The sequence below is a fragment of the Camelina sativa genome, chromosome 5 (assembly GCF_030686135.1).
Source record: "Camelina sativa cultivar CO46 ecotype springtype chromosome 5, ASM3068613v1".
NCBI classification, from domain to species: Eukaryota; Viridiplantae; Streptophyta; class Magnoliopsida; order Brassicales; family Brassicaceae; genus Camelina; species Camelina sativa.
In genome coordinates, this window is record NC_141884.1 from 17935703 (window position 1) to 17960747 (window position 25045).

At 33.2% G+C, this 25045-nt stretch overlaps 4 protein-coding genes and 1 long non-coding RNA gene across 5 annotated transcripts; 3 read left to right on the top strand and 2 right to left on the bottom strand.

Moving 5' to 3' along the window:
* Nucleotides 1-4384: 4384 nt before the first annotated feature.
* Nucleotides 4385-6778, top strand: LOC104786915 (putative glucuronoxylan glucuronosyltransferase IRX7). The gene is made up of 4 exons (XM_010512389.3): nucleotides 4385-5101; nucleotides 5398-5765; nucleotides 5844-6094; nucleotides 6179-6778. Exons 1-4 carry the CDS (start codon nucleotides 4825-4827, stop codon nucleotides 6639-6641), a joined length of 1359 nt encoding a protein of 452 aa, XP_010510691.1. The 5' UTR covers nucleotides 4385-4824; the 3' UTR covers nucleotides 6642-6778.
* Nucleotides 6779-9210: 2432 nt separating this feature from the next.
* LOC147943911 (uncharacterized) lies at nucleotides 9211-10224 on the bottom strand. Its single transcript, XM_087450190.1, has 3 exons — nucleotides 9950-10224; nucleotides 9614-9734; nucleotides 9211-9511 (listed from the first exon to the last, which is right to left on the bottom strand). The coding sequence occupies exons 1-3, from the start codon at nucleotides 10124-10126 to the stop codon at nucleotides 9309-9311; spliced, it is 501 nt and encodes a 166-aa protein (XP_087306316.1). The 5' UTR covers nucleotides 10127-10224; the 3' UTR covers nucleotides 9211-9308.
* Nucleotides 10225-10290: 66 nt separating this feature from the next.
* LOC147943912 (alpha-L-fucosidase 1) lies at nucleotides 10291-12281 on the bottom strand. The gene is made up of 3 exons (XM_087450189.1): nucleotides 11557-12281; nucleotides 11238-11474; nucleotides 10291-11164 (listed from the first exon to the last, which is right to left on the bottom strand). Exons 1-3 carry the CDS (start codon nucleotides 12129-12131, stop codon nucleotides 10423-10425), a joined length of 1554 nt encoding a protein of 517 aa, XP_087306315.1. The 5' UTR covers nucleotides 12132-12281; the 3' UTR covers nucleotides 10291-10422.
* A 1509-nt stretch (nucleotides 12282-13790) lies between these two features.
* Nucleotides 13791-16140, top strand: LOC147943913 (heavy metal-associated isoprenylated plant protein 1-like). Its single transcript, XM_087452735.1, has 5 exons — nucleotides 13791-14038; nucleotides 14130-14319; nucleotides 14960-15153; nucleotides 15485-15572; nucleotides 15678-16140. Exons 2-5 carry the CDS (start codon nucleotides 14148-14150, stop codon nucleotides 15968-15970), a joined length of 747 nt encoding a protein of 248 aa, XP_087308861.1. The 5' UTR covers nucleotides 13791-14038; nucleotides 14130-14147; the 3' UTR covers nucleotides 15971-16140.
* A 6346-nt stretch (nucleotides 16141-22486) lies between these two features.
* LOC147943914 (uncharacterized) lies at nucleotides 22487-23595 on the top strand. The gene is made up of 2 exons (XR_015598082.1): nucleotides 22487-22951; nucleotides 23026-23595. It is a non-coding gene; the product is annotated as an uncharacterized LOC147943914 (long non-coding RNA).
* The last annotated feature ends 1450 nt before the right edge of the window (nucleotides 23596-25045 follow it).

The following is a 25045-nucleotide window of genomic DNA, read 5'->3' on the forward strand; positions in this document are numbered from 1 at the left end:
GGTTCCAAGATTAGCTAAGACACTTATGAAAGACCAAATAAAAAATATAACATATTATGCCGGCCTTATGATTCCCGAATAAAACCATTATACTAACGACCAAGTGGGAGAACGTAGAAAATAATTATTTCTTACCCATGTATGTGGTCTTATAGTTAGTAAGTTATTTAATTGGGTTTGTTGTATTTTTTTTTTAATCATTTGGAAACCAAAAGGACATGTGTTAATCTACATGTCATGCTTATGCTTATAAGGACAAGTACTAAGCTACATGTCATGCTAAAGCTTATAAGAGAACAAGTGTGAAGTTGCATGTTGTGAGTGAAGCAATGCTAGACACTTGTTCTCACACTTGTCATCACTGTCTTCATATCTACTATGATGGATGGTTGAGATTAATTAGAAGACAAAACCCTTATGAGGAGTAAGGTCCTCTTCCCTCCTATAAATAGATGGTTTGCTCCATCACAAAGCAACACAAGAACAAAAACAACACATAAAGAAAAGAGTTTATAGGAAAGGGGAGAGAAACCTTATCTTCCACCTAAAGATCATCTAAGAGTTTCTTTTCAAGCCTTCAAACCATTGAAAAAGAAGAAACCATTCAAGGAAATATCATTTCTACAATGAGTGGAAGTATTACTTTAATTCTCTTTATGATTCTATTATGTGATTAATATAGATGTTTAAGATCTTGGGGTTCATGTTAAAAATATGTTTAACATATTCTTCTATTACGAAGGAGAGTTGTTATAATATTAGGTCTTGCCTATGATGTAAGATTGGGACTTAAATTTTTTTATGGAAGTCCTGGTCGAAATCATAATTGTCTGACTATAATTTCATTTTTCTTTTTGAAAAACATGCATGTATTTATAAAAGACGAGATTAGACTAATTCATTTACATTGGTTTTGAGTTATAAAGTCAAGTGTTGTTCATTTACGACCTGCGACTGCGAGAAGTTCGTTTGACAGTTGCAAGACACGGCTACTAAACACGCAATCAGTCGTTGTGACTTGTGATTGAATTGTTTGATCGCAAGAAAAATCAGCAACGCAACTATTTAACTAGCAACTAATCGTGCGATTGCTAAACGAACAACATCCTGCGATTTTAAAATTGTAGTTGCAGTCGTAGGCGCAATCGCAATCACAGCTGCTTGCGATTATCAAATGATTAAATATTTAAATCTAGCATTAAACCATGTTGTAGAATCATTCCGATTTAAATCTAGCAATAAACCATGTTCTAAAATAGTTAAATTTAACTAGTCGTACTGTTAAATTATTGGAAACCCAAAAAAACTCCGATAATCATAGAAAGAGATTCGACGAGTGCAGAAGTTGTAACCAGAAAAATCCAAGATAACAAATTGTTTCTGTCTCTCACTCACAGAACGATTACAAAAAGAGATTGATGTCAAGAATATAAATCCAAGATAACATATCGCTTGGCCATACTCAGAACATCAAAGCATGAAAAAATTACAAAACAACTATCGTGACTTAACTAGAAAAGATGATGTAACAACAAACCCTCTAAATTATCGAGTGTGTCTTACTTCTCTTAGCTTCTGAACAATACCCACGATAAGCGGGTGCGTCATTTGAAAATACATATCGATTTGAATAGTATGTATGGAGGCTTTATGGATTTTGGGAGTAATAGCGTTCTTAGTTTTTTTTTTTTTTAATGTAAATGTCCATATTCGTGTTAACATGTTTAATGAATAATAAAAGAATATACAACAGATGGAATAGTTTCAAGGATTACAAAACAAACCAAACGTAATAGAGTAATCGCTAACCCACCCACCCATTTCTACAGTTTTTACGTTAGTATTTTTTTTATTTTTCTTTTTTAACATTATATTATTGGTCATGCATTATGTCATTCCAACTTTGCCAAGCAACCTCTTGAAAATGACACTATACCTTATATTATCAGGTTTATTATATATAAAACGTAATATGCGATTGGACGCTAATCCTAACACTAAACTATCTATTCATACACTATTGAAATGCGGTCGGTTAGCAAAAAGAATGATTTGTGATAAGTTGATAACCGAACATGCATGGACTTCTTTATCCCTTCTTTTTGCATAAACAAAAGGTGTAAAAAGAAGTGGCTGGTAGAGTGTTTTTTCCTTTTTCTTATAAGTTCTTATACGTACCTAAGTATTACATAAAAGTTAACAAAAAACAAGGTATCACATAAAAGTTAACAAACAAAAACGCGTTGAGTTGAGAATGTGTATAAGTATAACTTGAAAGCGTATGTAAAATCATGGGACACTAGTATTCTATTTCTCGAGAACTCTGATCAATTAGTGCAAAGATTGAAAAGAAAATGTATGCGATCATGTATAAGTTTTCGAAAATATTAAGGACCACTCGTGGTGGTGGTGGTGGTGGTAAGCACTGATACAAGTTTCCTTGATGCTTACGGAAACAAAGAGGTGGTTCAACTCATTTTCAATTCTTCTTTGTCTTGTAATGTTTTTTTTTTTTTTTTTTGAGCCAAATTTAACATTTTATTTACTAAACTGAACATCGAATTATTTTTTTGGTCTCATTAAATAGTTTTATGAAAACATCACATCGATGTTCTTATACTTTCCCATGGGCCATACTTAGCTTGCTGACTATACTTCTCTGGCTTAGCTTGATCGTATTGAAGATATAGAGAAGCCAAAGAAAATTAGTTGGCGCGTCATTTTCTAAGTGGATACAAATTTATTTATTTCAAACCACTATTATTGTTAAATAATATTGTAAATCGTTTTTATAAATTTGGATAAGTATAAGTTTTATAAACCTATTTTTGTCCATATTCCTACTTCTCATATAATCTAAATTAGTTAATATAATATTATATTTTTAAATCAAATTAGCAACCATATGATTTACGTGGTTTGATTGATAAAGAAAATAATAATATTATATCTTTTAATCAAATTAGCAACCATATGATTTACAAGGTTTAATTGATAAATAAAAAATAGTTACGAATCTATATATTATATACCTCATAACAATTATCTTACAAACTGGGTCAGATACATAACTCAAAACAGTACGAAATTGTATGGGGGTTACCAGTCGAAACCACTAATTAAGTTTTACTGTGTCATTAAATCTAATTATAACATTAAGAAAAATCTACATGTCGTAATTATAGCTTTTTCGTTCATATTTCTCTGGTTTGTGAAGGAAAAAGTGATTGCGTTGTATGACAAATGTTCATTGGTTTGATACTAATTAATATAATTATATATTTTCGTTTTAGTAAAGGAACACCATTAACAAAATTTGGTGGCTACAATGGTTCCAGTTGGTTCCCTATTCGAGTTGGGTCCTTATCTCTTGCCGTGTACGGATATAATACTCAACCTAATCTGATCAAGGATAAGGTTTTATAGTCTTTAAATAAATTGCGGCTTAAATCAAAGTTTTATTAAAAAAAACAAAAAAATTTGGGCAAAGTTTAATATATAGTGTCTAATCCTGAATTGTACCTTCGCTCGTTCATTTCTAATATGTGATGTAAAATAACTTTATCTAGAACTGAAGGGAAAAAAAAACTTGGATGAAATGAATTGATCCCATTACCGCATGTTTGCGCGTTTTTTCTCATTTAAACGCTAATCCTAAGTTCGTAAACTAAGATAAAATTTCTGTAAATATCATATAATAAAAAAATTAAGTGTGTTGTTTACAAAATAGTGTTACACAACAGGTTACTTATTCGAATATATCTTTCAATGATCAACGCGGTGACACATAAACATACACACGATCAGTTGGACGAACCAAACCATGGCCAATCTCACTGGTAACACAACGAATCGTATTCCACACCACAACCTTATGTAGTCGCCTAACATAGACATATTTTCTTCTGAATATTTTGGTGAACCTTACGTCCTTATATACCAAATTAAGTTTTGTCTTCTTGCTTCTATACTCATATTCATGCTTCTTTCCCCTTTTGCAAAAAGTAAGAAAAAAAAAAGACATTATTATTTTAGCAAAAGAGTGTTTCCTAACAATCCAATAATTTCGTATTTATTATATATTTCAAATATTATCATGTTCTTTTTAAAAAAAGTATCATGTTTCTTTTTTTTTCTTCATGTTTCCTCTTATTTTATTTTATTTTTCTAAATCTTCCTTGAAATGAATGAGCATGAATCCAACAGCGTCCTGATCCCGATTCCCAAAAACCTCATATTAGGTTTGAGAGAGTCCGAAAATATACTTTTCACATAAATCAGTTAAGTGTCATACTTATTAATTTCACAACTTTACAAAAATATGCAAAATCTGTCATTGTCACTTTGAGATGTAAGGATTTTTAAAGATTGAGTCTCTTAACATATAATAAATTTGTATGCAATTAAATACCTCCTACGTAAGAATGATGATAATCTCCTAGTATTGCTATCATCTACAAAAATACGACTTTTTGGCATATGAAATTAATAATAATTAAAAACAAAAAAAAAAAACACCAAATACAAGAGAAATAAAGAAATTATATTAGAAACTTGAATGTATAATATCGCTTAATAATAGTCAACAAAGAAAAAAGAAAAAAAGAGATTTAATTAGAGAGTCTTCATCAATCTTTCTCCAAACTTCTTCTATTGTTTGTTCTGCCTTCACCATTCCTTAATCTCCACTTCATCTCCCAAACCCGAATCCGAAAACCCCTCTTCACCAACTCAAAACCCTATTAACTCCATCCCAACAAATCAGATGTTTCGAATTGAACAACCAGCTCAGGCCACAAGATTCATCCCGAAGAAACAAGAACGATGATAACGCATAAACAGAGAAGAACAGAGAAAAGTCTCTGTTTCAAACAATACTACAAATGGATCCTCTGTTTCTCCCTTACTCTCTATTTTCTTGCTTCCTTTTTTGTCGACCATGATCAAGATCAAGATCAAGAAGATAAGTCTTCTCCTCCACGATCAAACCCTCTTCTTACTAACCCTAAACCAAAGCTTTTCGCTTCTCGTGCCATGTTTGAATCCAAAATCCATGACCACAAACTTGGGTTTGCCCCTCAACGTCCCAACATAAGAACAGGTAAGATCAATTATGTTTTATAGTATATTCACAAAGACTAAGACTATCTATAGGCATCGGGGATAAGTCTAGGCTTCGGTCCGGTCTACTGCACGTTTTAGTTGAACAATCTTAACTTGTCATAAGTTTTTTTTTTTTTTTTTGAATAAATGTTAAATTATATTCAAAAGAGGGAAAGGAAAAAAAACGTTTTACATGGCTTGTGTGTTACTTTTCAAAAGGAAAAACAAAAAAAAAAACACGAACAAAAACAATATTCTTGTCATAAGTTATAACTATGTTTTTTTTTCCCTTAGATGTATTCAACAATTTGAAAATCTACGTGTATGACTTACCTTCAAAGTTCAACAAAGACTGGTTAGCCAACGACAGATGCAGCAACCACCTCTTTGCCGCGGAGGTGGCTCTCCACAAGGCGTTTCTCAGCCTCGATGAAGAAGTGCGCACGAAAGATCCTTACGAAGCCGATTTCTTCTTCGTCCCTGTCTATGTCTCTTGCAACTTCAGCACCATCAATGGCTTTCCAGCGATTGGTCACGCACGATCACTCATCAATGAAGCGATTAGCCTCATCTCGACTCAATACCCGTTTTGGAGTCGAAACAATGGCTCTGACCACGTCTTCACGGCTACACACGACTTTGGCTCTTGCTTCCACACTATGGTTAGTTTAAAAAATGATTTGCCAAGTTTTATATATATACATTTATTTATATACTTAAATCTATATTTGGTTGTGAAGGAGGATAGAGCAATTGCTGATGGAGTACCAAATATTTTGAGAAACTCTATAGTTTTGCAAACTTTTGGTGTTACATATAACCATCCATGCCAAGAGGTAGAGAACGTTGTGATACCACCGTACATCTCACCGGAAAGTTTAGAAAAGACTCAAAGGAATATTCCGGTAAATAAAGAACGAGACATTTGGGTTTTTTTCCGGGGCAAGATGGAGCTTCATCCCAAAAACATCAGTGGTCGCTTCTATAGCAAGTAACAAACACTCTCTTGTACCAATCTCTATCTCTAAACTCGTGACTTGAACTAAAGACGCTTAATTTTTTTGTAACCTATCAGGAGAGTAAGGACGAAGATATGGCGGAGTTACGGCGGTGACCGGAGATTTTATCTTCAACGGCAAAGATTCGCCGGTTACCAGTCAGAAATAGCACGTTCTGTTTTTTGTTTGTGTCCTCTAGGGTGGGCACCGTGGAGTCCAAGACTTGTTGAGTCGGTGGCTCTTGGCTGTGTTCCCGTGATTATCGCCGACGGGATCCGTTTGCCGTTTCCTTCCGCCGTGCGTTGGCCGGATATCTCGCTCACGGTGGCGGAGAGAGACGTCGGAAAGCTAGGGGAGATTTTGGAACACGTGGCGGCTACTAATTTGTCTGTCATACAGAGAAACTTGGAGGATGAGTCTGTTAAGAGGGCCCTTGTGTTTAATGTTCCTTCAAGAGAGGGAGATGCCACGTGGCAAGTTTTGGAGGCTTTGTCAAAGAGATTGAATAGGTCTGTTAGAAGGTCAAACTCTTATTCGTAAACCAATATAATTTTGACACGTGTATATTACTTTTTTCTCCTTTTCATTTTTATTTTGGTGTGGCTGGTGAGAGTTTTGTAATTTGTATATTACTACTACTTTGAGAATTAAAAAGTTGAATGAATATTCATAGTAAATGAATTTTGATTTTCTTACTTTCAAAGTAATTAATAGAAGTTTTTATTTGGATTTCTGATGAATGTAATGTTATTTTTTTATTTATTTTACGAATTTTGGCCCAATAAATGACCATTTAGCTAATAAGGCCTAAAAGTGAATTGTGTTCGGTGATGAACAGTAATTTAGATTTTGAAACTTACCGATCTATACAACGAGTTAACAATGCAAGAAACATTAAAAAAAAAAATCACAATCATAACTCATAATAAACAAACATCTTCTTACTTCATCATCTTCCAACTTCTAGAGATCACAACGTTTAGCAACAAGAATCAGATGGAAGAGTTTTTTCACAACACAACATTTGGAATAGTAAATAACTTTTGATTTTCTTATTTTCAAAGTTATTGATAGAAGCTTTCATTTGGATTTCTGATGAATTTAATGTTATTTGTACATAATGTTTTTTTATTTATTTTACGATAAATTTGTCAATTTTAGTACTACAAATTACTACTACCAATCACAAAAATGTCATATAGGGATTTTGTCAAATTTTGCACAACAAGTGACCATCTAGCTAGTAACTTTGATGGAGCATCTCCATTGATGGAGTCTTAGCAAAGTTGCGAAAAACATTTTTAATTGTTAATTTTGAATAAAAGTGAATAAAAGTGAAATAAACAAATTTTGAAGAAACTTTTTATTTTTAAGGGTCCATCGGTTAAAATAGGGGTCCTTAATTTAAAATTTTTATTTTAGAAATTATTATAGTCTAATAAATTTTGTTTAATATTTTTAATATTGTATATTTATAAAAACTTGAAAATGAATATATTTCCTAAGATTTTAAACAAACAATTGCATATTTAAAACACATCAGATCTGGTTGAAATTACAAATACGCAGTGTCGTGAGTCAGGCATCAAAATGATGCAATACATTCAAACCAGAGAGATTTGGGACTAAACCATTGTACAAGTAACATAGACATTAATGATACAGGAAACAGAGGAACCCTACGTTTCACTATTATTCACCGCGCGTTTAGTTGTTCTTGAAACATAATGACCATGGCTGCCGCCATTATGGGTGCACACATATCTGATCACTGCATCAAGAGCAAAGAGATCTTGTATCAGAATTGACTAATTTGATTCCCTTCAAGATTAGGAATCCCTTCTACTTTACCTCTGCTATATCTCCACCTGCACTGGCTTTGGCAGAACCGTTCGTCTTATGGGAATCATCTGCTGCATATACAGACAAAATAAACATTTTAAATCCGCAGCAAAATATGAATCATAATCAGATAGGAAATATCTTCTGGATGCTATTTCAACCATCTATCATCAAGAATGTCCATGGAAATGTTTGAAATGTCTTATAGATTCCAAGCAAAACAAAACATAACATTGAGTACTGACTAGATACATCCAGAATGGGGGAAAAAAGCTAAAAACAGAACATCATAAAATAAGAGATTGGTTAGGTTCAGAATGATTATTACCTCCTTCTTATGGGATGTCAGAAGTCCACAAGGTCAGATTGTCCCTAAGGAGTTGCATAATTAAGGTGCTGTCTTTGTATGATTCCTCGTTCAGAGTGTCAAGCTCTGAGATAGATAGCATCATCGAACGCCTGCTTGGCAAGGTGACATGCCCTGAAGAGAACAGAAAAAAAGAAGAAGAAAATAACAATCTCAAATATCAAAAACAATGAGTCTTTTCTTTTCTTAGTATATACCAGAAGCCATGGCCGAGATTACTCAAGATTTCAAATTCGAAAAGCTTATGTTTGTTTTTTTGTAGATAGTTCAGCCTTTACCTTCTTGTCAATATTTTGTGCAGTAGATCACATAACAGATTTGTTACACTGATGCAACTTAACTAGAATCTGTTGGAGAACCTTAATAGAGCACTCTCCAATACAAAAGTTGAGCGTGTAGAGGTGTCCAAGATCCTACAAGCAAGAGTTCAGAAATCATCAGCTTTGTCCAAAGGCCAAAACACTCAAACAGACAACAACACAAACAGTTTGTTTGATCTTCTTACTCAGACCTTTTCCACCCATATAAACAACCCGATAATCAGAGCAGCTAATTTGATCATACTTCTGGAAACTATCTCTATCCTCATGCATATGGTAATTGTCTAGATAGATATTAAGCTAATCATCAGAAAACAGCGGCGGCGTTTGGTAGGCTGTATGTTCTGGATACTCCTGCATTCAGAACAATCAACTCTCAACAATCAACTCTCACATTGATTACATATATAAAGCAATCTCTTTGCTTCACTTAAGCTAAAGAGAAAGTAACAGGCGTGATGAATTAGGATCGATTTCTCCTTTGACGGACCTTCCTCTGAAAGATTGAAGCGTGATGAATTAGGTTCTTTTCACAAAGATTGAAGCATCATTTAACCACGAATTCGATGATAACGAAGGATTTGATCAATAGAGATGGTAGAATGGACTTAGCAACGAATCATAGTATTTGAGATCAAACAACTTGTGCTTGTAGCATTTATATGTTTTACTCCAACATTAGAGATTGTGATTTGTTATGGAGCAACTCCCCAAAGAAGCATTCTTTGTGAAAATCTCTCTCAAGGTTACAATTGCAGGCTGAAATCCTGATCTTAGAGGAACAATAGAAGCAACTCTCATGTGTTGAGCGTTTCGGTTGTGAGGCCGAGTCAATGTCACCCTTAGCATTTCTCCATCAAAGACCTGATTCACCATTGATGCTGCAATGGGAACAAAAACATCTCAAAGCTTTCAATGTAATGTCAGATGCTATTGATAATCTTCTCAAACTTAGTAAAGTGAATTTGATGGTTTATTATTACCGGTTAAAGGATTGAGCTTGGTGAAGTGAAAGAACTCATCAGCTGAACAACCAAAGAGAACAGTCGCAACTCTATCAAAACAGATCACAGTTTTCACTGATGTATCTGTTGCTATAGACATCTGTTAGATTTTTAACCAAAAACACAGATTCTTCAGAAAAGGCTGAAACTTTGAATTCCAAGTTTCTCAATCCACAGCTCTTACAAGAGATTACGTAAACCCAATTTCTAAAATCCCTAATTCACAACTGCTAAAATATCTAAAAATCGAAAGGTTGGAGTTGCAGAATTGGCATAGTGATGAAGTGGCAAATCAAAAATCGAAAGGGTTCTTACGAGAATCCGGTAGAGCAATTTGGGCTCTTTTGATTTGCAGAATTGGCATAGTGATGAAGAGGTAACGCCATTCTTGTCTGAGGGAAGGACTCTCTGGCAGCGAGAACAAACTCTGTAGCAATAGTCAGTGAGGTCGACGGCAAGCAACGTGCAAAGAACCGTTTCAGTGGCTTCCATTTTTCTTTACTTTAGGGATTTCTCTGGTTTTGTCATCAAAGTTTTCTCCTTTTCCATTAAAACACTTGGGCCGAGTTACAATTAGTACATAAACCCCCAATCTCGGCAAAAAGGTCGTTTCTTTAGCTTTATAGGTCATAGGTGAATTTATGACTAGGCTTCAAAATACAAGGATTCATCATATTATTTACTTTAGAATTGACAATCATACTGTCACATATATGAAGTGATGCACATAAAAGGATACTCTAGAGGAAAACCAAACACTTATGTGGTGTATCCTTGAGAGTTGTTTATTACAAATCATGTAGTTGTTGCTCCTCCTTGAGTGTCCTTGTGATTGTTGTTATCTTTGTTGTGTTTCCACTTGAAACTGAAAACTTGTCCATGTAGATTCCAAGGTATGATATAAGTGGGTCGGCTCTCGCTTTGTCCACAACAAGCTTTAGAGACCGCGACTCAACCTTCGGAAACCGTAATAGCCTTTTGTTCCCGATCGTCGTGCTCCTCACAACTCTCTCCCACTTCCCGCTTACAGTGTTATGCGTCTCGAGATGGAAAGACGCGACTCTCTGACCCATATGTATCGGTTCTCTAATTTCCAAAACGTTAAAACTAACTGAGTCTTTAAACTCCAAGTACAACTCCCATTTCTTCTCATTCTCCTCTGGCGCCCAGTACTTGTCTAATCCTTCTTTCAAAACATTCTTAGGACCAAACTGTGAAACTTGACCGCCACGAATACTGCTCGAGTTAACCAAGGCTTTACGGGCGAGATTGTTCGAGAAAATAGACTTTTTCATCTCGCGGAACTCCTCAAGAACCTTAATGTCTTGTTCAGATATCAATCCTGAAGAATTAGGAGGCACATTAAGCAAGAAGAGACAGTTTCTTCCAACTGAGTTGTAGTATATATCCAAAAGCTGAACAGCCGGTTTCGGAGACTCCAAAGCGTGCCAAAACCAACCAGGTCGAATCGATACATCACATTCCGCTGGTACCCAATCTTGCCCAAAGCCATCACCTTCCTGAGAATACCTGTACAAGATCCAACAAATTCAAGTTCTTTTCTATAAAAGTTTGACCATTTGACTATTTGAGAATGACTTACAAAGGATCAGTGTCACCAATCTTGGCATTAGTTCGGTTAAAGAGTGACCAGCAAGTGGAACCAGCGTGTCCAGCTTCATCACCGATCCACCGGACATCAGGACCGGCGTCAGAGAAAATAACAGCTCCGGGCTGAAGCTGATGGATCAAACTAAACCAAGTATCAAAGAAATATTCCATATCTTTCTCTCCTTCTCCCTTAGCACCATCTAACCAAACTTCTTTAATCTCTCCATAACTATAAAAGATTCAACCTTTTTCAAAACTTTGAATTTATAATCACAAACCCATTTGATTGATATGAGAAAAAAGGAGCTTACTTTGTTAACAACTCGGTCATTTGACTCAGGTAAAACTCGTTATACTCCAATGTCTTGCCATAACACGGATCATGACGATCCCATGGAGAAAGGTAAAGACCAAGTCCAATTCCAGCTTCCGCCGCCGCAGCAGCTAGTTCAGCCACGACGTCGCCAGCTCCGCCTCTAAAGGGGCTAGATTTGACGGAGTAATCGGTGTATTCGCTAGGCCAGAGACAGAACCCGTCGTGGTGCTTAGCTGTGAGGATGACGCGGGAAAAGCCTGAGTCTTTAGCGATTTGGACCCATTGGGTTGCGTTGAGATGGGTCGGGTTGAAAACAGATGGGTTGGCTTTTCCGGTGCCCCATTCTGAGTCGGTGAATGTGTTGGGTCCGAAATGGAGGAACATGGCCATGGATCCGAGTTGCCATTGGAGCTGTTGGGATGAAGGGATGGGTAAGATTGGAAGTGGGTGTGGTTTTAATGGAGATGAATTTGAGATTTTGAAGGTGGAGAGGATTGAGAAGAAGAGGAGAGTGATTAGAGAGTTCATGGTTCTTGAAAGATTATAGTGGACTTTACTCTGGTTCTTCATTTTCTTCTTGTCTAGGTCCTTCAATGGAGTTTTTGTTGTTTCTTTTGTTTTCCACTTGAGCTTTTTCTATTCCTTTAGCTTTGGCTGTAATTAGTGTGTTGGAAACTTAATGCAAACGCAATAGATATTGTTTTTGTAACTATGGGACTTAATAACAATTATGATGACAAATATGTTTTTTTATGAAGTTAATATTTTTAAAAAAATGTAAGGATAATGAAAATCATCAAAGATCTGTATATGAAATTTACAGGAAACATAATTTATTAAATCATGGTTAACAATTTACTTTGTATATGATTAGACAAATTCATTTAACATAAATTGAAACTTTGACAAAACAATGGTTCAATTTCTATGTAGAGTTTGCTATATATGCGATATGCCTATTACATCTTTTATAATTTATTCAGTTATACTAACTTCTAAGATCAAGAATAAGGTTTCATAAAGATCACATTCATCAGTAGACGAAATTGACACCCCCGTTCATAAGATCACATTGAAGTTAATAATCGCAAGGTACATTCAAATATCACTTATCCTGAAATGTTTTTGTAGTGTCAAATATAACTATCTAGAATTTGGGAGACTCGACAATTTATGACCTTAATAAACCTTTAGCAATACTAGCAGCTTATCTTGGGTTCACATTTATTCTAAGAACCCAAGAGGGATGGATTTTTGTAACAAGTCTAATAAATTGATATTTCTTCTACGAAAATGATCAGGCAGAAGATGACTTACCTATTTGAAGGTGGTGGAGAAAGCATTGGCTCATTTGCGATCGACATATTCAGTCTAGCGTTCAGCCTTGAGCGTGGTGTCAATGTCATCAGTAACCATGCAAATTTCTTTGCTAAGTTAGGCTCTCCATCTATATCGTCGCCGTCGTGCAATTTACTTTTTTCTTTTTTTTTTCTCTTACTTGATTATTCCCTAATTCAAAGCGTTAAACAAAATTTGAAGATTAAAGATACAATGAAAATATGGTTATGAAAAAAACAGCAAAATATAGTAGTAAAAGTTTTGTCTTATAAATAGAATTTTTCTTAAAGGCCACATATTTGTTAGAATGCATATATATTAACTTATTTATCATATAGTTTGTCACTAACAAAATCACATATAAAGGAATATAAATAATGTTCCCACCAACAAATTGTCTTTAATTTACGATTCTAATTTGAAATATATGCACTAGACCATCCTTTTTTTTTGTTTTTTTTTTTTTAATCTTAACAGAAGATTTCCGAGTTCCCACAATGGAAATCTAAATCAACAAAAACAAGTTCAAAATGTTAATAATTTTATACAATCTGCTTAATGTATTAAAATAAGTCCCCGCAAGTTGTATAGTTTTATAACTAGCCCGATTTGTAATCTCTTATTTTTCTTCCACTTCTACTACACTCACACGTTTAAGTCCATTTTCAGTCGTAGTGAAATATAATTCTTGTATCAATATTTTACAACTGCCATACATTAATAATTTTAACATATATAACAACCAAAATTAAATAAAATCGAATTTCTAGTTAGTAGACTAGTAGTTACAACTTACAAACATGTTTTGGTAATTTCAGGATAGCGTGTGAGAGAACACAAAGATCATTAGAAAAAAAGAAAAAAAGTTTTTAAAATACCTTAATATACCTCATTTAATGCAAGTTTGTATTTAATTAAATAAAAATAGGAAAAAAATAAAAAGCTGAGTAAAAGAGAAAGGACTATAACAACAAAGTGTACGGTACTGTGAACCCTCCAACACACACACACACACACATACACATACACACACCCTTCTGTTACGCAGCAGCCGTCTCTGAAACTTTTCGTCGTCTTCTATCTTCTCCTCTCTGTTGTTGAAACCTCGATAAACTCAAAATCTCAGAGATTCATCAAAGGTTCGCTCTCTGCTTTTTGTTCTCTGTAAATGCGTCTCTGATTTTGTTTGTTTCCTTTTGTGTGATTCGTTTTTTTTTTGAGCTGTTGTAGAAGAAGAACGAGACGAAGATGGAGGATGTGGTTTGTGAATGTTACGGAGATCATCATGTTGAAGAGGAGAAGAAGCAGAAGAAACAGAACAGTACGGCTACAACGACGCCAGTCACCGTCGTTCTTAAGGTTGATATGCACTGTGATGGTTGTATCGCTCGAATCGTACGATTAGCTCGTCGTTTGGAAGGTATAAACCCTAGAAATCGAAATCGATACTCCATGATTCTTCATGCTTGCTTTTTTTTTTTGTATACAATCTCGTTTTTGCTTTCAATCGAACGGTACTAAAATCGTTTTCGATTTCTCAGTTTTTGTTTTTGGATTTTTCCTGGTTACGTTGTGTTGAATCTGAGTCGAATCGTCCGTGTTTAGTCCTTTTGGTTTTGATTCTACTCCGATAAAAGCATCGTGAATCGACTGTGAACCTTTTGTTAAACCCTAAACCCTGACGATTTTGATCTTCTCCTTCTTTCGTCTTACGCTAGTATGTGAACCGATTGTGAAGTTCTGTTAAACTATTGACGATTTTGATCTCTGATTTACGTTTTGACCTCTGTTTCTACCATTTTGAAACGCAGGATCTGTGAAGAGTTGAATCTGTTGTGATTTGTGAATTTGTGGATCCTTGTTTCATGATCTTTTGGTTACTCAATAATCATAAACACCTCTGTTTCTATCATTTGGAAACGCAGGATCTGTGAAGGATTGAATCTGTTGTGTGTTTGGATTTGTGGATCTTTGTTTCATGAACTTTTTGGTTTTCTTTGACAGCAATTTTAGTCGATAATCTCACTTACTTCTTCTGATTGTTTTACTCTTATAATCAGGAGTTGAAACAGTGAGGCCAGAACCTGCTTCAAGCAAGCTGACTCTGATTGGGTTTATGGAGGATCCAGTGAAGACTGCGGAGAAACTGCAGAAGAAGAGCAAGAAGAAGGTGGAGCTGATATCTCCTAAACCAAAGAAAGATACCAAAGAGACGAATGAGAAAAAGTCTAATGAGAATAAGACTCCGACTCTGGTATGCTCTATATTTTTCAGCCTCAGATACATTTATTGCATAAGTTTAGACTCCCCTGATTATATAATATATGTCTCTCACAACTGATTCAACCATGATTAGAATGTAGTAAGATTGTAGTATCAAGGGGTAGATGTTTCTTATACTTGCTTGGGGCACAAGTATATAACTTTCTTCTTCTTAGATTACTCTTTAAGTCTTAACTATTCATTTTGTAGGAAAAAATAACGTATACATTATCTTCTAGGTGCTCCTACTGGATTAGTAACTAATCTAGCCGTTCTCAATACTTGCTATGACTTTGTAATCTGTTTTTGACTTTCTTGTTTAGGTTGCTGTGACTACAGTGGTACTGAAGCTGAATTGCTCATGTGATGGCTGCATCAAGAGGATTTACAAGACTACCCGTAACACCAAAGGTCAGACTTATTCATGAGCTATGGTTTCCATTACTTTTGACTGATTACAGAACCTTGTGTATTGAGTTTGACTTAACATCATTTGAGTAAATGTGTCATCAACAGGAGTGTATGAGGTCAAAATGGACAAGGAGAAGGAAACGGTAACAGTCATGGGGGCGATGGATGTTAAGTCTGTAACAGAGAATCTGAGACGTAAGCTGAATAAAACAGTCCACGTCGTGCCTGAGAAGAAGAAGAAGAAAGAGAAAGACAATGCAGAGGGAATCACCAAAGTCGGGTCTCCGGGTCAACCTGGTTATGGTTGCACTCATGGGCTTGGGCCTTACAGGTTCCCGGAAGGCCCAGTGACTGGTTTTTTCAGTGAGGAGGATCAGAGCTTTTGCAGCGTTATGTGATTTTCGAGGCGAGCAAAAACATTTGGAGTATATCGCAACAATATGAATATATATATATAGGAGGTAAATAAACTAAGTAGGGAACAGAAAAGAAAAAGAAGTACGAAAAAGTCTGACGGATATATTGTGATCGTCTTGTATCACATGAGTAGTAAAAATACATTATTTCATTATTTTGAGAGCTTATTGCATTTGCAAGGACAGTACGTTTTTAATTGTGAGGACAGAATTCTCCACACAGTAAATTTGGACTCGAATTTTAGTTAAACAGTGTTCTTTCTGGCCAAAACTTTCAGGAGGTTACAGAGTAATAATAGATAAAAAAAAGTAAATTCTTTACTGCCACAAAAAAAAAATAGTCAAAAAACTGTTCTGTATTGCCAAAAAATTTCAGGACAATCCAGATTAAAAATAGATAAAACAAAACAGTAAACAGTTCTTTACAATGAAATAATAATATATATAGGAGGAGGTAATATGTATTAGAGAAATATTCTAAAATAGCATTAAAATAAGTTATGGCCACTCACAATCTATAAACTTCTAAAAATAGTATTATTTAACACATTGCAATATTTAAAATTAATTTTTGAGATTTTTGTTTTAAGTCTGGATTCTCAATTTCATATTTAGGATATAGTTTTGAGTGGTAGGGTTTAATATTTTGAATTTAGAGTTTAATTTTAAAAAATTAATTTTGTAATACAATGCTATTTTTGGAATATTATAGATATTGTGCTAAATTACCAATGAGTTATTTTTTATAATATAAAATTTAAAGAAAAAATTAATATATATTAATTTAACATAAATAATTAAAAAAATATTCTCCATCTAGATATTTTGAAAATCTGAAAAATATAAATATTATATAATTTAAAATATCGCCAATCTGAATCCCGCATTCTATAATCCGAATCTGCTCTATCAATTGCTCGAAGACTTACCAATTACCAAGACAAGGGTTGAGACTCCGACCGCTAGAAACCTCTAGACAAACAATGGATTTTTGTTCTAACTATAGTGTCGTCATTTTCACTTTTCATTATTATTATATTTCTTAAAAAAACACGTAAGTGATACCTTATATATAACGAATTAGTTGGTGTTTGTTTGGATATAAGCTATTGTTCTATTTAATCGATTTACCATATTTATGGAATACTTCTCTTTGCCTAGTTTTTTATTTAGGTGTAATCTTTGCCTAGTTTTCTATTTGGGTGTAATCTTTGCCTAGTTTTTGTCATGCCCTTTTTAGTTCTTATTCTTTCAAATCGACATCCGGATTGGTCCAACTAGAGTTTCTTACACATACTGTATGTCATGTTTTCAAGCTTTTACGCCCCACGATAAGATTGGTTATAACATACTCCATCCGTTTCATAATATAGGATGTTTAGAGAAGTATTTTTGTTTCATAATATAGGATGTTTCTAACTTTCTATGCAATTTTAGATTAAATTTATATTTTATATTATGATAAACTTGTTTATGATTGGTTAAACTTTTTAAAAGTAACTATTTCTTAATATGTGTGTTTTTACTAAAACATTCTATATTTTGAAGCGGATGGAGTATATGATATGCATGCGTGTTTGTGCATTAAAGTTCGTGCGGAGCAAAATCTTTCTCCAAATCAGGTTTGAGATCTTACATTTAAAGAACATATATGGTCCTTGGACTCGTTTAACTCTATTGCAGTAATGCACCTCGGGTTGATATTTAGCACATAAGTCATGAATCTATCTTAAAAGTTAAAATACGTATTTTGTAAACTTGCTTGACTAGGACGTGACTTCCGTTTTCATTTAGACCTTCAACCAACTTTATGTTCTAAGTTTTAAACTCAAATTTTTTCTATTATCCGATGCATTAGTTGTAAAAACGTTATTTTTTTCTTTATTTTAAAAAAATTTGCTTGTCTAATATTATCACGTGGTAACCAACTTATATTGGTCTACTAGTTGAAATAATTCACTATGTTGATTAAGAGACCATGATCCGAAGTATTCACTAAATTCTAAATATAAAATTACTTAGTTATTCTATATATTCTATATGCATGATAAACTATGTATGTTGTTTCATATACTTTAAGGGATAAGAATAAAAAACAAAAACCAACTTTACCGTTTAAGCAAATTAAAGAAAATATCTCTTTTCCGTTAACTGAACAAATCTCAAACTTTTGTTGACTAAGCTATATCGGGTCCAACGTTTAGTCATAAAGGGTATGATATCACCAATTAGTGTAATGTAATCATCAATAGATTAGATACTTTCCTTTGCTTTTGTACCTAGATATTTGTAGATGATATTTAATAATATCGTTTTGTTTATAACTCAATAACTTAATTTGTTGGTTAATGTTTTCTTAATCAAAATATCCTACCAAATTTTCATTCACTTACATATATTAGCGGGTTAATGTATCTATAGAGTTGAACAGAAAGTGCAAAATCCATATATATCGAAAACAAGAAGACGATAAACAAATAAAGACCGTGTCGGACCATCCCGCGGTTATAGCGGAGACTATAGTCAAGTAGCTTTCAAAATTTAATATGGACTGTACACTGCCAACGACATTTATATGCCCTTTTTCCCCACTTTTTCCCAACTTCCCAATAATATAAATTCAGAAAGAAGAACGTGGAATTATTTACGCAATCATATGTCTAATCAACTAGCTAGGTCATATTATGTCAAGATGGTGTTGCTATTTAGTCATGTAGTTCTAAGATATTATAAACAAGTTTTCTCCTTGGACTGACGTTCAAAAGTGTCTCTTTTGGACAAGGACCATTCTTCTATTGCTACATGTTCCCGTGTTGCATGCCGACTACTGTTTTTTTATGTTATGGTATAACTTGTTGTTTTCAAAAAATATTATTGTTGGTACGAGGTAATTAGTGTGCGTAAGTATGAAAATTACTTAACCGTCTCATTTTTGTGTTGAATAATGGGTTTATTTTCGTTTCGAAGGTTGATCAAGAATTCGTATAAAAAAATATAAGTTTTATCATATAGAACAAAAATCATTGTATTTTTATCGTTTTCCCCCACATACATTTGGTAGGTGAAAAAGGCATAACCTTAATTTTTTTCTTTTGACATCAAATTTATATAATTTTTCGATTTACAATAATAAATTTTCCCATACTTTATATATGTCTTCTTTTTTTCCAAGATGTATAATAATGAAAGCATGATATATATATATATATATAAGTCAGAAGTTTTGACAAAGCTATATATCTAAAAAAGAATATGTCATAATAAAATATTTTCTAATCAATTTTCTTTTATATATAGATTTGATGAAAAGATCACTATTGCTCATGCGATTTTTCTGTCGCAAATTTTATTTAAAAAAATCAGAGAATACACATATAAATTAGAATAACAAAGAAAAATAAGAACAAGAACAAAGGAAATTGAAGAAAACAGAAAGATAGGTCTTAACCTATCTCGGATACGTGCATAGTTTTGCAGCCTTGCACATTGGTTACTCAATAGATAAGAAATTTGATTCGGAGATATATGGTAAATACACTTACGTACGCATGACAAACACATGAATCAATTGCGTCCCATTCTAGATTCGACTGACACTGTTTGTATGTCACGTCCATGGATTGCATGTTGATACAATAATTGAAGCTAGGCATCAAGCCCTATCATCTTACACCTAGGGAGGAAGTGTCGTTACATAACAATAACATAATAAATTAACACATAAACATATATACACAGCTCTAAGTTAATAACTGAGTGAATTAGCAACATTACATACTTATTTCTCAGAGCTCGTTCTTCTTCATTCGTAGAGAGAGACGAAAATGTCAAGGTGGGATCCATTAATAAGTGATGCTCGTGGACTAATAACAGTATTTTATTTTATTAGCATTTTCTGTTTTATATATATAATAAAGTAAAGTGTTTGTGTATATTTTTTTTTTAAACACCCAAATAACTAACACAATATGACCAATAAATCTTCGACTAATTGTCTAACAACTACAATCCTTAATCACAAAAATTATTAGTATCTCAAACGGGTCATTAAACATGAAAATATGTGAAAATATTTAGCCGTCCAAAAGAAATAAAATAATTGAAAACATCATTTTGAATTCACATGTATATGATATAAATGTAGTACGAAACCGACCATGACATTGCATGCAGAGATACAAAGCTAGTGCTACACTGCTACTATATATACAGTTCACAAGGACGCAAAGTACTGTGTATACATTTATATATATATATATATGACATTACAAACGATCTATATGGATTGAACGTGAAAAATATGATGAAATGGTATAGCCGGCGACGTTGTTTGCTTAATTTTTGTTTTCATGCATAACAAAACTCATGAAGTTATAAGAGCTTAGTTTTGTTTTTCGGTTTTCTGTTTAATTTGTTTCAAAAGAATTAAGGCCAATAAGGTTAACCAATTAGAATCTGAATCAATAAAGGAGGTATTCTGGATCAGTTGGATAGCATCAATCATAAAAATGTTCATAGAATTATAATTTTTCTTTGTTAGACACCCAAAATTTCAAGGATTTCAAAAACATACCTATAGGTAAAAACATTGGGAAAAAAAAGAGAGATCAACTAGAATCTGTCCGTCTTCGCACAACCAGTCAGATCACTCTACCATTACGTTGGACTTGTCTGGCTTGTTGGCCCTCACCATGTTCAACTTTTAAATTTAATATTTAATTAATATACATTATTATTACATATAGTTTGATAAAAAACATTATTACATATATATTATAAAATATATGATCAAAATTTGAAAAACGTGCTGTAAAAAAGTGTTCACGGAATCTAAGTTTTTTTCTATGAATTATGTGATCGTCCGTCCATCTACACGAAAATCACATAGCTATAACATCATTTCTAACTTACATAAAAAAAAAAACCATTGATAGTGTATACTTTTATAAACATGTAAATTACTGTATGGATATTAAATTCACGGTCATTCTCTAAAAACGTTTTCAAACACATCTGTTATCAGTTTACACAAAGACGGGTGTACGTTGAAGGTTGTGGGTTGATGCAGCAAAAGGTAGATAAGGCATGCATATTCGTTTATTAATTAGCAGAATCATTAATCATATCAAATAAGTTATTTTTTTCCCTAGATCTTTGTAGGTTCTACTGAAAATAAGATCCCTCCGTCAATAAAAAAAATCATTCAAGTACCTAAAATAACATTTTAATATAATTTAATTGTTTAATAAATTTAAATTTGTTAGAATTTTTTTTAAAAATAGTAAAAAGACAAGTGTGAGATGAGATTCTTATTAGTATACCACGAGTTTTTTTTTTTTTAATTCAGTAAGACTGTAGATAGTAGATACTCCCAATGGAGTTACTCTAAGAGAAAATGAGACACAATTTTGAGTCATTAAACAATTAAAAAAACCTAAAATTAGAAAAACTATTTGTAAGAAGTTTGAAAATCTAAAGGCACTTCAAAAGTAAAACCTATATATAGATAACTAATCTAGTCAACAATAATAATACAAGACATAAAAAATACATATTTATTGTAATAGGGTAAACTATGCAATTACTAGATGCCTACAAATACAATGAGATATTAAATATATATTTACAGTAGTACAACAGGAAATTATGGTCTTACGATTTGTAGTAATATATGTTGTTGTGTGTTATATAACTTGGATTTAAGTTTGAGTTGTAGACAAAAATAACTATATGTAATGGTAAAAGTTAGTAAAATGGTTGCCAACCGAGTTGGATAGCATTTTCCTAAAATAAAATCATGCTTCATATATCTTTATTCCTCTCTTACATTTAATGCTTCCTTGTTTCTTTTAACTGAATGTTTTCTCCTCAACTTTTGTTTTCTTTCCTGCCTTAAAACTAGTATAAGCAAGAGATGGAAGCATTTTTGTGTGAAAGAAATAAAGATAAGAGGCTACTATATTTGACAAGGAAAAGAAAAGGGAGAATATAATCTTCATCCTGTTGAAGTTTTTTAAACTTGCCATATATGAAGTGTAAATAGTATAACTTTTATAATATTAGGACGATACTTGGGTTCACCCCATTCATTCACCTCTCTTATTTAAGTCAATCAAATAATGTCATGTCATATTAAATAAAATAAATATTGATAGATTTGAAAAATCATTAACCAAAAATTGAAATACATTCATTTAAGTAAATCCAAACCGACACATAGGGGGGTGTATTGAACTTGATATTTTAGGAGATTTGCTGGGATTTTAATATTTTAGAATTTTGAGAGATTTGAGTGTAATTTTAGAAGATTTGGTAAGATTTTAGGATTTGTTGAGATTTGAGTTTTGGAATTAGTGAGATTTGGTTATGAAATTTTAGGTGATTTTAGGATATTTATATGGTTAAAAGGAGAAAATAGAGATCGTAAGCAGAATCACGGCAAAGACAAGAAAGCTGCACCTCATATAAATATCCTAAAATCAAGTTCGATTAGTGATTGAAAGGAGTTTGTAGTTGCAGTCTACTTTTATTAGTTACTCCATAGTGATTGAAAGGAGTTCTGCACTCATGCAATACCGCAGGCATTTCTTGCTGGGACTGACACGAATCTTCGTAGGCTCACTTAGTTAATTCTCTTCATCTTGAATCACATGACCTCAGCAGTAGATGACGAGTTCCTTGATTTGTAAATTAGTTAAAACATATTAAACAACTCATTTTAATTTGATATGTTTTCAACTGGTTTTTGGCTCGGTCAGGTCACTTAGACGGCAAGGACAACCTTCAGAGAAAATTAGCCGAGGGATCTTATTAGCTCTTTTGGTTGGTATAATCTTGAATCTCTTGGAGGCTAGTGAATACTCAAAACAGAAGCAACAACATGATGTAATTGGTCTTTTCGCAAGCATAGAGTGCCCCGATACAGTCTATTACGGGTTTCAATATCTCTTGGAATATTATTGGGTACGTAAGCTCTTGAATCTAGGTTTTGCTCGCTTGCTTCTCTTACTGACACAACTTTTTAAAAACATTTTCAGGACGGTTGTGTAAGCGGGGATGATGCCTATGTAAAAAAACTTGGACAACTTGATAATTTCTTGAGCCATCTCATAGATAGGGCTCCGTCGCAAGAACATGAAAGAAAAGAAGAGTCATTCAACAAAGACACCACGGATATAGAAGACAACACTTGCTGTATCTGCTACGCGGGCGAGGTTAACGCCATGATTGCTCCGTGTCCACACCGATCATGTTATGGCTGCATAACTAGACATCTTCTCAATTGTCAGAGATGTTTTTTCTGCAATGCTACAGTTATTGACGTTATAAGAGATAATGAAGAATAAGACGATGGTGATTCTGAAGCTCAGGGTAGTTGCAGTTGGAGGTTGTTGATTGATGTAGTACACACATAAGGAAAGATATTTAGGTGGGAACCCAAGGAAGAAGGATTATAAATTTACAGATTTATAGGATTAATAAAGAAACAGAACAAAAACAAAGGTCTGTGAAAAATTTTGTAGGATATGGTCTTGTGGTCTCTAGGCTCTCCTCTGTTTTTTCATTGTATATATGAGAATGAAATGGAAATGGGTTAAAGGCACTCTGTTCCGTCGCTTGATTTCTTTATGTTTTTCTAACAGTGTTCTAAAGTCCAGGCCGATTTGGTGGGGTAAATGTGTAACCCGTACATGTTGTGTTTTAAATTCAAGGTTGTGACCGTCACCGTCGACGGTTCCGCTCGGAAGGTGGCCGAGAGAACATCTTGAATTGCAGTTATTCAATGATGGGCTCGAAGACAAATTTGGGATTTTTGTCTTGATGTATGTACTTGAGAGAAAGAGAGAGAGAGAAAGTGAAAAAGAGAGAGAGAGAGTAGGAGAAGACAAATTGCAGAGATGGAGCCATGTAGGAGGTATTTTTTTAAAAAAATTGTAATTGCTTCGAGCTGTTTTTATAAAAATCTTCCAAAGTTTCAACTTTAAAGGTGGGATTTGTAAGTCATATTTTTGAACTAAAAATGTTAGAAAAGTCTCCTAGAATTCCATTCAGAAGATTTTTTTAAACTAATTGTGGTATTTTGAATAACAGTATATTTGATGTAAGTTTATAAATTACTGATTGAATAACAAGAGATTGTAAATGATTTTAAATGATTTTTATAAATTTCACATTCAATAACATAGAATTTCAGATGATTTTTTAAAATCATCAATTAAATAACAGGAGATTTCAGAATACTCCACAATCTCCTAAAATATCAAGTTCAATACACCCCCCATAATCTCATTTAATTATAATATCTAAACCTTAATTATTCTTTATAAACTCAAACCAATATACAACTTTGTTTAGTTATAAAATCTAAAATTTAATTCTTATTTGTCAACTCAAACCGACATATCTATTTTAATTATAAAATCTAAACTCTAGTTCTAATTTTCAACCAAAACCGACGTATACTTTTGTTTAATTATAAAATCTAAACTCTAATCCTCTTTAATTTATAAACCCAAAACTAAACAATCATTTTAATTTTGTTTAATTATAAAATCTAAACCCTAACCCCACCTTTAATTTATAAACCCAAACCTAAACCATAATTCTTTTTAAAAAATTTAAATTGACATATCATATCATTTAATTGTAAATATAAACTCTATTTATAATCCTAAACCGGCATATAACCTTGTAAATCAAAATTTATTAATACTATAACTTTAGTTTTTTTTAAAAAAATATAAAAAAACTGACTGGTTGGAAAAAGGAAGTGAACAAAAGGATTCACCCAAGAATTTCCCATAGTGGGTTTTCTAGCTAGGTCGTTATGGTTGAGCTTTCTCTGTATTAATTTTACAGACGGTAAACAGAAAAAAAAAAAATAGAAAATTATAACTTACAGTGGAAACCGCTTTCGTGGAACATTCAAAAGAAGGCAAACAACCAACTAAGCCACATGCTTCGGTCTCCCTTACTCACTTAACCTTCTTATTTCTTCCTCTTCTTTCTTATCCTCTTTGTACTATTCTTCCTTATATATACGTACTCCTCCTTACA